Below are 12,969 nucleotides of genomic sequence, written 5' to 3'. Positions count from 1 at the left end.
GCACTATGAACCGGACATTTTCTTTCTAGGAATCTACTCTTAGAAAACAAACTCAGAAAATGAAGGGGAGAATTATATGCCTGTGAAGTTTCATTGCAATAACATTTGCAGAAACAAGGTAATTAAAAGGGTAAATAAAACTCGAACATTTTAGGGACATTCAGGAAAATCGTGCTAACGTTCCTAACATTAACATGCATTAAGATGAGCATTATGAATACTATGAGGCAACATATAAAATGCTTATGAGTGCTGCTAACTATGTATATGTAAATATGCACATGTATGCTTACACCCACACAAATAGAGCTAGTTTTTGCTATTATCTTTTTTTTTTTTTTAAACAACACTAACCAGGGAAAAACCTAGAAAGATACTATTACAATACAAAGAATAATTATGACAAAGTGACAGGACTATCAGGGCTTTTTTTCTCTTGACAAATTTCAGTTATGTGCTTGTATAATAAAATTATTTTTAGTCATGAGCAAACCTCACAGAAGCAGTGTGACCCCCATGTGGGCTCAGGAACTGCACACTCACCGTGAACACCTTCTCTGGGGTCCCCTTGGCCCTCATGTTGGTGTCATGGACCTGCTTAAGAATCATCCAGGCTTCGTCGTGTTTGCCCATCTGGTAAAACCAAGGAAAGAGACAAGAAAATCCATCACTGAATATGCTTTCTGTTCATGAGGTCTATGGAGGATAATAGAGGGTACTGAGGCCCGGGTCAGAGGGATTGGACACCAACTTTTTATACTAGGAAGGACTTGGGAAAGAGTAAGACAAGTTTCCATCCCCAGCCCATCTTGGGAGGAGAATAAAGTTGTGCTTCAAGGTGCAGATGCCTGGTATTATTACTATCATCACCTACTAGGAATAATACTTGCAGTTTTTAATAACATTGACTAGACCAAGAGGTAAGAGCCATGTTCCTCACTGAGTAGATAAATCAAAGAAGCTACATGTTATGGGTTGCAGTCCTCAACCCAGTACCTCAGAATGTGGCCTCATTTGCAAAGAGGGTTTCTGCAGATGTAATTAGTTAAGACAAGACCATCCAGGAGCAAGTGGGCTGCTAACCCAATGTAACTGGTACCCTTATAAGAAAATGTCACGTGAAGGGACTGAGACTGTGGCTCAGTGGTAGAGCACTTGCCTAGCATCATGGGTGAGGCACTGGGTTAGATCCTCAGCACCACATAAAAATAAACAAGTAAAATAAAGGCATCTGTCCATCTGCGACTACAAAAAAACAAATTCTTTTTAAAAAAGTCATGTGAAGACAAGAGACACACAGGGAGAATGCCATGTGGTGACAAAGGCTGTAATTTCAGAGATGCAGCCGCAGACCAAGGGACAGCAAAATTGCCTGTAGACCACTAGAATCTGGAAGGATGCTCCCCTGCAGATTTCAGAGAGAGCCTGGCCCTACAGATACCTTGGTTTGGCATCTTGTGCTTCCAGATCTGTGACATAAGTTTGTTATTTTAAGTCATTCCATTTGTGGCATTTTATTATAGCTGCCCCCCAAAAACAAATACATAAGAAAAGGTGAATTTCAAGATGACTCCCCGCTGTATCTGCCTGATCAACGGGAGGCAGGAGGAAATTCAGTGTGGAGGATCACTGTGCAGAAAGCTCCAGAAGCGGGCAGATAAAAGGACTTGTTCTGTGGAAGTCTCAGAGTCCTTCTGCCCCTTTGACAGCTCCTCTATCTGAACCACTGCAAGCACAAAGAATCCCCCCAAACTTGGAAGACTCCTACAGATGTCTCTCCAGGACCAAAGGGCAGTTTTCCAGGGAGGAGGGGCCTGCATAGCTAAGAGTCCTGAAGGCCCTGGGAAGAGGTTTCCCACAGAGCTCACTGCAGCCACATAGGAAAAACAGCACACGGCTTTAAAGAGCCTCCTCACCAGGACCTCTATGGGGAGTGGGCACCACCAGGCAGCTCAGGAGCTGCCCCCCTACCACTGCCCAGCCTCAGATAGGGCTCCTGAGCTGCACTTCATGACCTCCTGGGCCCTGAAGTATCCATGGGCCATGAACCCACAGCCTGCCCCAATCACCAACAGTAGGGAAGCCACTGTCAGTTATGGGCTAACATTGGCCCACAGGGGTAGGTTTGCAGCATGCACTGAGGAGAGGAGTGAAACCAGGGCTGAAAGAAGCAAGGATGTGGCTTTTGTGCCATGAGGAGGCACAGACTCACCTCTAGCAGAAACCTGGGGCTCTCTGGCATGAACTTCAGGGCCACCATGGACACCGTGCAAGGCAGAGCGCACACAATGACAAATACCCTCCAGCTGTGGAAGTGGTAATTGGTCCCCATGCTGAACCCCCAGCCTGTAAAGAAGCAGAGGATTTCCGGCAGTCTTTCCACTGCAGAAGACTGAACTCAGAAGCACCAGCTCTCAACTTGAGGGTACAGGCGGTTCCAGGTATGGCCTGGGCAGCTGGTTAACATGCCACCTCCCCAGCGGCACCCCCAAAGTTTATGAGTCCTAATTCTGGGATGGAACCTGGGAATCCTCTGCATTTGGACAAATCCCTAGGTCTAGATGGCCTGACATTTACAAAGCCTTGGATAAGAGTACAAGTAGAAACAAAACCCCATATTTCTATATGGGTGCTTAATTTCAAGTGAATGAATTTACATAAAAGATGTTCTATCCACCTGCTTTGACAAGATGGCTCAGCCCATAATTACATCCACTTTTGTCAGAAGAACTTCTCTTTCTCCTCCAACTCTTCTGCAGAACAGGGGCCCCCTGCCAACATGTAGGGACATATCACCATGATAAGAAGGGACACTCTTGCCTTGATCCCTTGAATTTAGTGGGAAGGCTGGATCCTGAGTGTCCATAGCATGATGCTGAGAGCCATTGCCAAGTAGGAATGACGCATCGAAATTTTCTTGTCAGCCTACCCCATGTTGCTTAGAGGAAGGACTCTCCATTGTGGAAATGGGCTTGCCTTTGGACCCAGGTCATTTGCAGTGACATTGCATGTATGCTTGAGTAAGGTGACCTTGCTCAAGGACCAGGGCGGATCTGGGTTTAGGGCGGATCAGGTTTTAGGGAGTATCCTGCTCCTTGGGTTTAGGGCGGTTCCAGGTTTAAGATGTACCCTGCTGGGAATAGGGCGTATCCTGCTGCCTCAGGCATGCCCGCTCCTTGAGTTCTCTTTGAGTTCTGTGGGATTCAGAGAGTATTTGGGATTCAGAGCCTGGTGGAGTACGTAGATTTTGCCCAGAACGTGAATTTCCCCAGAACGTGTGTAGAGTGCCGGTGTGAGTTCGGGAATAAAGAATTGCTGTTTGAATCTACAAGGCTGTGAGTGGCTCGTGATTTTGTGTCCAGCCAGACTGCGGCAGCATGATCTGATTAGGAGCAGGAAGTCAAGGCCCAAGGAACCCCTCATTTTATTGGAAGACCAAAGAGGTCTTAATGTGGCCCAGGGCTTAAGGATGCCTCTCACCCAGGTCAAAAGGTAATGCCAGGGTTGGGGCTGTAGCTCAGTGGTAGAGCACAGGTGAGGCACTGGGTTCAATCCTCAGCACCACATAAAAATAAATAAAATTGTAATTGTGTCCATTCTACAAATATATATACATTATATATTTGTAATATTCATATGTGTGTGTATATATATATATATATATTTGTTTGAGTGTGTGTGTATGTGTGTGTGTGTATATATATATATATATATATATATATATATATATATTATTTTTAAAAAGGTAATAACAGCTCCAAGTGATTTCAATGCAAAGAATTAGGGACCAAACTTTTAAAAACACTGTAATGTAATATATATATACTTTTTATAATAAAGTGGACTGATTCACTCAAATAAAGTTCACCGTCACTGAAAAGGGAAAGCAACTATCATTCTACAATGTATTGCTAAAATTCATATTCAGAAGTTACTTTCAAGCATTATTCTTTAATACCTCATGGGTAGCTAACTTTCCTCTTCTGAGGAGCCATAACACAAAAGGAAGACCCTGGACTTTTACAATCATTTAGATCAGAATTCAGATCCTGAGTTTATCACACCAAATGATAATGATGGGTTTTCCCAACTGTAGAAGGCAGGTAATAGTACTTCCACAAATCTACTAAGAGCAAACCTCCTAGCAACCCATGAAAAATTCAACTGCTGTTTTCAAAATAGCTGAATGACATTTAGTGCCAAAGATGTTGAATAAAATAGACAAAATGGATGAACTTCAGCAAAGATCAGCAAAAGAATTTTTTTAAAAAAGAAAAGCCTGAGATTATAAAATAAAATGATCCCACTCAACGCATCTCCAAAGACAATTCAAATAGTATTTTTGTAAATCAAAATGACATAAATACATCCATTCCTAAATTTTAGAGGGTAATAATTATTTGGATATATAAGTTCTAGTTCTTTTACTTAAAACTGTACTTTCTGACTTATTCCAGTGGGGGAAACTAACCTCTTGAATTTTCATTGGCTCCCCCTTGGGCTTCTATTTGTTTGCCACAGTTTGTTTACTCCTAAATAATATGGGCTGCTCCTGCGGGTATTTCCTACTCTGCACAATTAAAAGACTAAGAAGAAAGAAACCAGGTAGCAAAATGTGGGACTGTGGCCACTCAAGCACATACGGCCCCAGCAACAGAGAACACACCTCATCCAACACAATCAGATTTTGCACAGCTTGGTTGCTTTTCATCTCACAGGGCTTTGTTTATTTGTTTTAATTTTAATTAAAAAGCCCTTCCATTCTCCTGGGAGTAACACTAGAAAGAGGAAGATAAAAACCACAGCAATACTGACACATTCTCAGTTCATGTCCAAAAACTGCTCTAGCATCATTAGAAGTAATGTTGATTAGAACTGCACGGTAGTCAAGCTTAGATGGATAACCAGGAAAGGGAGCAGAAGCAGGTATGCTTATAAAGTATTCTGCCTCAGAAATTGTTTTTCTTTATGATAATATGTGTAAATTATCCAAAATCCATTATCCCTCATGCCTCTGTGGTTTTTAGGGTGACTTCAGTAATCTGCATTTATTGCATTCATTAGGCACATCCTTGGGACCTTAAATTGAATAAAATTAAATGGTGAATTGCCTCCAAATATTTGGAACAATATTAATTTGGAGGCAGGGATTGTTCTGTTCACTGATCTTTTAGCTTGCCCTACTTTTCTGTCAGGATTTCACAAACATCTGGTGATGCTGGCTACAATGAGAATTAATCTTCCATAATATATCTCTCTTTTTCTGGGCTATGCCCATGAGATCCCAGGAAAACATTCTGAGTTTCGTAATTTTCTCACTCAATGAGTCAGTCACTCAAATTCCTGGTGCCAAGACCTCCCATCATTCATTCTTGCAAAAGCAATTATGTGGGTTACACAAGCTGTACACAAACATCAGTCTCCTTTTTGTAGTCACCCTTGCGTTTGTTAGACGATTAATAACTTAAGCACATTGAGAAATATCATCACATGTCTGGTTCCCTGTGGACAAAAACATCTGGTCCTAGTAAAAGGAGGCTTAAAATAAATAATCACTCTTGTTATATTGTAATTCTAGTCCATCATATTTCTAAAATAGGTTTTCACCAAGCTGATGGCTATTTGATTAAGCCTCTATTTTCAAATACAGTGTCAAAGTCACAGATTTCATAAGGCATACAAACAGGGATACGTCCTGTCCACTTGAGGTAAAGTATTTAACCACAAGCTCTGCCCTCAAAACAGCTGTGGTCAGCCAGCAACCATGCGGTCCCTCTACCATGGGCTCTCATTCAATCCAACCTGAATTGTTTCAATGCTTTCTTAGAAATAAGGTACTCTGATACTGGAGTAAGTATAATCTCTAGTTTGTAGGGAGTACCATGGATTGTTGCCTGCCTTCACAACACCCTCCCTGCCTTTCCTTTCCCACTACAGGACATGAGACTGACCCCACCCCAATTCCAGGGATGAGAAACTATATCTAAACCATTCAAGAACTGCATTCTCTGTGGTATATTGATGGTTGAGGTGGGCACATGATCCAATTGAAAGGAAGTCAAAGACTTTCACTCATTGCTTGAAGGCAAGGGCGTGCTTCCTTTGCTCAAGGACAGTATGCAAACAGAAAGCCTGGAGTAGCTACTGCTTCCGGGGAAGGAAGCTATCCAAGTACTGGAACCAAATTGAAAATGTTCTCAACACTCCTTTGCATCCCAGGAAGTGCTGAAACTTCGCATTCTTCCAACATGTGATTCCATGATCCTATAATGATCCCACAGTTAGTTCTTTTCCCTTCTCTCCCCCTCTCTATTTTATAGATGAAGGTACAAAGGCTGAAAAGATGGAGTGACTTGTCCCGTATCACATAACACCACTATATGGATTTGACTTCATTCAATTTTCTCCCCTCCTCCTAAAGGCTTTTCAATCACTTCATTTAAAGGTGGCAATCATTTCTTAGTTTTAACACATTTGGAGCAGTTAACAGAGGAAGTGATGTTATGTCAAGAATTGTAACCAAAAAAAAAAAAAAAGCGATTTCTCACATGGAAAATTAAACAGTACATTTGAGTAAAGGGTAGAATGTAGAATCTGATATTAGGAATATACATTTATGTGCCTAAAATTATAGAGAACTGCCTAGTGCCAGAATTAGCTGGAAATTCTTCAATCTTTATTTCACTATTCTTGTTCATATTTCTTCTCTGTTTCTGATACAAAACCCAACAGGTAATCAAAAAGTAGATATAGCAAAGGCTACATGATGTTCTCACACCCCTTTTCCCCACATTCTGCACACACAGCTAGATTGTGTGCCACTGTCATTACAATAGCATGTGGTCATATCACAAATGTGGGGCCAGTAGAGTATGAGCAGAGACGCTGTGCTCTAATTCCTGGCCTAACTTTTAAAATACCAACATACAAACAGACAACTGCTCATATTCTCTTCCCAAACCAGAGACCTTGTGAGCCATGTGTTAAAGAAGGTGGCATCGCATGATGGCAGAGCGTGAGCCCCAGAATTACTGATGGAGCAGAGCCACCAACAGGACAGAAACAGCAGTCAGACTTTACTTTTATTGTATTAAACCACTGGGATTTCAGGGCCTATCAGTTTATTGCAGTAACGCACCCAATATCACCTTAGACTAATACAGTAGGTATTGTTTGCTTTAAAGCTTTCTAAAAAGATATACAACCGAGCCTCACTCTCAGAACACCTAGCTGAGAGTATCAGGTATAAAACAAGAAGGTGAATGGGAGGTAATGTTGGTTATCTTCAGGGACAAAGTTAGCTCAGGGTCCTCAGGATTCTAAATCATGGCAAAGATGAGACTCATAATCCCTGGTTTACCAAAAATGATTTTGAAGGATGCTGATGGCGTGACCAGTTATATTCATAATAAAATTCAAAACTGCTGCCTCCTCCCTAATTTACTGTTGAGAAAACCAAATCGTAAATGGTAATGTTGGCAGATCTCTATTTAAAGAATACAGTTTTTACAACTATCCAAGGTAATAAAATTGTCCCAGCTAAAACCATGACCTTGTCTCCAAGGGCTGCTTCACTGTGCAGCCAAACAAGAATGACAGCAGGTACCAGAGTGGAAAGTGTGCAAGTGTCCTGCACCTGAAGGAGGCTTGGCATCCTAACCCCTGCCCCACCTTAAGCCAAGGGCATGACCTTGGACAAGGGCTGCTCTTGGCTTTTGTTACATCTGTCATCTATAAAATGGGGTTACCAATGCCTAACCCTGGAGGGAGGAGGGCTGGCTGGAGGACATGAAGTGTGAAATCCTTTCAGATAAAAAGAAGGATAAAAAAGGGGAGATAAAAAGGAACAGAGGTAAAGAGGGAGGACAGAGTATACTATGTGTAAAAGGTCATGGACGTTGAAATTAACAATATGTCTGCAGCGTTAGTTCCTTAGGAAGATCAAAGTCACATATAGGAACCTTGTGTGAATACTGGGAATAAAGCTGAGAACAGGAAAGGTTGTTTGGGTGCAGGTACCATAGAAACAGGGCCCCCTGGGCATTTTTTAAGCCTATGACTCACCATAGTGTGGAATGATGCTCCAAGCCATGGCAGATGCGTAGATGCCCCCAGTCATCCAGAAGATGCCCAGCCAACTGAGATGTTCTCCACGCTTCTCTCGAGATAAGAATTCAGAAAAATAGGCAAAAACAATCGGCAGAGAGCCTCCAATGCTGCAGAAAGGAAAATGCCAGAAAGAGAGAATCAAGTTATATACTGAAAATGGTCATAACAGGAACCAAGTTACCTCAGAGCCCACACTTAGGCCCTGTGGTGAAATAACCCAGGAATGTGACAGACCAGCCAGGCAGTTCCTCTCTACCTATGGGAAGCAATCTTTTGACTTTATACGCTGACTTTACAATTGCTAGCCCTAACTCTTATTTTTTCTAATGTTCAACCTTAATATGGTGTCTTGAAAGTCAATCACAAACAATCCAGAGCTTTCTGGAGGTAGCACCCATAGCTAGAGAACCCAAGTGCCTAGACCCTTGGTCTCAGAGGGACCAGCCCAAGGTCTCTGAGTCATACCCTATGCCTGAGATGAGTCGGCAGAAGAGGAAGGCTCCATATCCCTGCACAAAGGAGGAGAGGGAGGCGAAGGAGGCATTGATGGCCAGAGACATGCTGAGGACTCTCTTCCTTCCCAGCTTATCAGCCAGGCCCCCCAGAATGAAGGCCCCCGCCATCATTCCTAGGTAGACTATCAGTCCTGTAAGACAGAGAAAGAAAGGGAGAAGATGGAGAGAAAAGATAAGACATTAGAGACCATTTGATGTTTAGAAAATCCAATGCCCCTTTTTACCCATCCTAGAAATTCTATATCATAGACACAAAAAAAGAAATGTGACAAGATATTCATGGAAAATTAACAATTCTATACAAATATGACCTGTTACAAATGTTAGTCCAACAACAATAACCTCGCCAGGTTTACATCTGTGTATACAAACCAACATAGATGAACTGAAGCTAAGACAGATGTTCCCCTCCTAAAGAAGATTGTTTTAAATGCCTAATTCTCAAACAGAAGGCTGTAATTTTACTTTGAATCAAAAAAAAATGTTTGTACAAAAAAAAAAGTCCTCACCCTAGGGGTGATATTTAAGGAGAGAGAATTTTCAACGTAAAGAGTGGCAACGTCGGTAGGGGGAAAGGTTGGGAAGAAAGGATATGGTACAAGTGTAAAAGAGCAATTGCCTACAGGGTCGACTATCATATTACACATCCATAGAGACGCTTCTGGGAGCTATAATCAATGTTTAGTCTTCTTAGGGGAATGTAACATAATTTGAATATAATGTGAGGTGTGTCCAATTTAATTCTGCATGAGGGTATCCAGTGTTCTCAATTCCATTGATTGGAAGAGGTTGTACTTTTTGTTGTATTTTCTTGGCAAATTTTATCATATAGCAATTAACCATAAATTTCTTCCATTGGTCTATATATATTTTATGTCAATCCTATGCTATTTTGTTTACTACAGTAATCAAACTATATTTGAAATCAGGTAGTGTTGATGCCATAAGATTTGTTTTTTTTGTCTTGTTTTGCAGTGGATTGAACCCAGGGCCTTCTGCATGCTGAGCAAGAGCTCTACCACTGAGCTACACCCTCAATCCTCGGCTTTGATCTTTTAGCTCAACATCGCTTTGTCTACTTGGTGTCTTTTTAATTTAACAGCATTAATTCTTCTAATCCATAAACACAGGGTATTTTTCCACTTATATGCTTCTTCTTCAATATTTTGTATTTCAATATTTTGTAGTTCTCAATGTATAGATCTTTCATTTCCTTAAATTTATTCCCTTTGAGGATATTATAAATGGCATTGTTTTCTTGGTTCCTTTTTCAGATAGTTCACTGTTAGTATTTAGAAATCATACTGATTTTTGCCTGTTAGTTTCCCATCCTGCAACTTTAATGAATTTGTTTATAAATTCTGACAGTTTTGGATGAAGTCAAGAGTTTCCTGTATGTAAGATCATGTCATTTGGAAACAATTTTATATCCTCCTTTTTTTTTTTTAAAGAGAGAGTGAGAGAGGAGAGAGGGAGAGAGAGAGAGAGTGATAATTTTTAATATTTATTATTTTTAGTTCTCGGCGGACACAACATCTTTGTTGGTATGTGGTGCTGAGGATCGAACCCGGGCCGCACGCATGCCAGGCGAGCGCGCTACGGCTTGAGCCACATCCCCAGCCCCTCCTTTTCATTTTGATAATTTTTATTTCTCTTTCTTGTCTAATTGCTCTGGCTTGAAATCCCAATACTGTGTTTGACAGAAGTGGTAAGAATGGGCATTCTCACCTTGATCTTGATCTTAGAAGAAAGATTTTCAACTTTTCACCATTGAGTATGATATTAACCCTGGGTTTGTTATATATAGTCTTCGTTATTTTGAGGTACGTTCCTTCTATACCTGATTTTCTGAAAGATTTTAATCATGGAAAGATGTTTAATTTTGTGCTTTTTCTGCAGCTATTGAGATGATCTTATGATTTTTATTTTTCATTCTGTTAATGTGGTATACAGTGTTTATTGACACACATTTGTTGAACCATCCTTGCATTTCAGGGATAAATCTCGATTGATCGTGGTGTGTGATCCTTTTAATGTGGTGTTGAATTTGACTTGCTAGTATTTTGTTGAGAATTTTTGCATCTATGTTATCAGTAATATTGGCTTATAATTTTCTTTCCTTGTAGTGTATTTGTCTGGCTTTAGTATCAGAGTAATGCTGGCCTTGTAAAATGAATTTGGAAGTGTTTCATCCTCTTCAATTTTTTGAAAGAGTTTGAGAAGGATTGGCATTAATTTTTCCTCAAATATTGGGTAGAATTTGCCAATGGAGCCATCTGGTCCTGTGTTTTTCTTTGTTGAGATGTCTTTGAATACAGACTCAAACTTCTTACTCATGTTTGGTCTTTCAGTTTTTTTTTTTTTTATTTCTTTATGATTCTGACTTGGCAGATTGTATATTTCTGGGAATTCATCCATTCCTTCTGAGTTATCCAATTTGTTTCTGTAAAATTGTACACATTACTCTCATGATCTTTCATATTTTTTATAATGTCTCCTCTTTCATTTGTGATTTCATTTAAGTCTTCTCTCTTTTTCTTAGTTGAACTAAGTTTGTCAACAAATAACATTGTTTGTCTTTTCAAATAACCAACTCCATGCTTTAACTATTACACTTTATTGATCTTTATAGTACTAATGGTACTAATAGTACCAGATTTCTCAACTCTATATTAATTCATTCTTTCTTTGCTCAACTTCAGGACTGCTTGCTAAGTGGTTTCCTTTCATCCAAGGAGAGAAACAATTAAATGTATAATTATTATCACCAAGTGAGAAAAAGTGCTCCAATAAAGGTATGTGTCAATTGTTACTAAGACACAGAGAAGGAGCATAACTTAGATATATCACACTCAATGTGGGAAGGCTCCCAAGAGAGTCATTGAGTTATTCTTGAAGGAAAAACAAAACCTAAGTTTCCATTCAGTGATTGGGGGAGTGCACTCAGACGGCAAGTGCAAAGACAGGAAGGCACAAAGAAAGCCTGATACTTTTGGGCAACTACTAGTATAGTCTAGTGTAAGCAAAGCATAGTTCATGTGGGAGAACCCAATGAGGGACTGAGGCTGAAGTGTAGAAAAGAGGCCATAACATAAAAATGATAAATGGCTCTGTATGTATGTGTCAGAGAGAGAGAGAGAGAGAGAGAGAGAGAGAGAGAGAGAGAGAGAGAGAGAGAGAGAGAGGGGAGAAAAAGAGGAGAAAAAACACGCCCATGTATGGATGTATGCCATGTGTGGGTACACAAATGGATGCTTGCATAGGTCCATAAATTGGAGGGAAAGAAAGGGAAAAATTAAAGGTGTAGTCCAGAGATTGGCTAAGAACCAATCTCTACCTGCTCTACCTTGGCCCCCAACTTGGAGAAAAACATTATTATCCAAAAAAAAATTCATTTTTATTTTACTCCAGTAAGGCAATCTTCAACACCTCTGTTTGACAAGTAAAAGCCACCCTTCTAGACCCTACTTTTAGATTCTGACTTTACCTGCTGCTCCCCACAAGGATCTGCCAATAGGACATGAGACAGCGGCTCCAACGGTGGAGGAGGAAGAAAGCAACTGTGCTTTCTTCTCCTAAAAAACTAAGACTTACCGAGATTACTTCTTCACCCTGGCAGCAGCAATGCCTTTCCAAGGCAGCATCTGAATGCAATGAATAGAAGCCACAGTGTGCCCCACCCTCCTCTCCCACACCAGCACCAGCCAGCTGGGGCCCCTCTTCTGCAATCTGAGCTGCCGCTCCTTGGGGCACCTTCTCTGAGCTGCCAAATTACAATAATTCCAATCCCTTCTCTTGATTTCTGCAGCCCTAGTGGTGGTAGCTGCTTGCTGCTTTCACTTTCTTAGTGATACTTTCTAAAAATATTTCACTTACCCCATTAATATTTTATTCCAAAGTCACTAGCATGAGTTCTGTCTCCTAACCATGACATGGCTGATCCAGACACAGGGGCAGATGAACCAACATTAGAAATCAGATATGGAATCCAACCCCTCAGCTTTACCAGAAGAAGAGGTTGAGCCCCAGAAAGGTCAGTGACTCGCCCAGAACCTTGACAGTGGACGAATATCTGCTGTCCCTGATCCCTGGTCTCCTGGTTCTGAGCCTAGTGGTTTTGTTAGCAAACCTCCCTGTCCAAGGCACAGAGGCACCAGAGAGAACAAGGAGAGCTTCCCGAATGCTGTCTTTGGAGGCTGGGAAAGGAGGAATGGAAGAAAAATGAGTCTTTCCACCAGGGAAGGAAAATGTGAAATTAACGATGCCTCTGAAATGGCTGTGCTATTAAACTCATTTAAAATCTGTCTTTAGCTGAAGAAATTAAGGCAATAAATTTAGAAAATTA

The 12,969-nt window shown here is 40.8% G+C and overlaps 1 protein-coding gene across 1 annotated transcript in view; it reads right to left on the bottom strand.

The window, feature by feature from the left end:
- LOC144372255 (synaptic vesicle glycoprotein 2B-like) overlaps positions 1–12,969 on the bottom strand; it is a 95,142-nt gene that overhangs the window by 30,737 nt on the left and 51,436 nt on the right. The window contains exons 2-5 of the mRNA XM_078035628.1: positions 8,575–8,755; positions 8,065–8,216; positions 2,213–2,346; positions 544–633 (exon numbers count right to left, since the gene is read on the bottom strand). Of these exons, the coding sequence (XP_077891754.1) occupies positions 544–633; positions 2,213–2,346; positions 8,065–8,216; positions 8,575–8,735 (537 nt within the window). The 5' untranslated portion in view covers positions 8,736–8,755. The remainder of the gene's footprint in view (positions 1–543; positions 634–2,212; positions 2,347–8,064; positions 8,217–8,574; positions 8,756–12,969) is intronic.

Source organism: Ictidomys tridecemlineatus, assembly GCF_052094955.1.
Source record: "Ictidomys tridecemlineatus isolate mIctTri1 chromosome 5 unlocalized genomic scaffold, mIctTri1.hap1 SUPER_5_unloc_1, whole genome shotgun sequence".
Classification (NCBI taxonomy): Eukaryota; Metazoa; Chordata; class Mammalia; order Rodentia; family Sciuridae; genus Ictidomys; species Ictidomys tridecemlineatus.
This window is presented reverse-complemented; position numbering and strand designations above follow the sequence as displayed.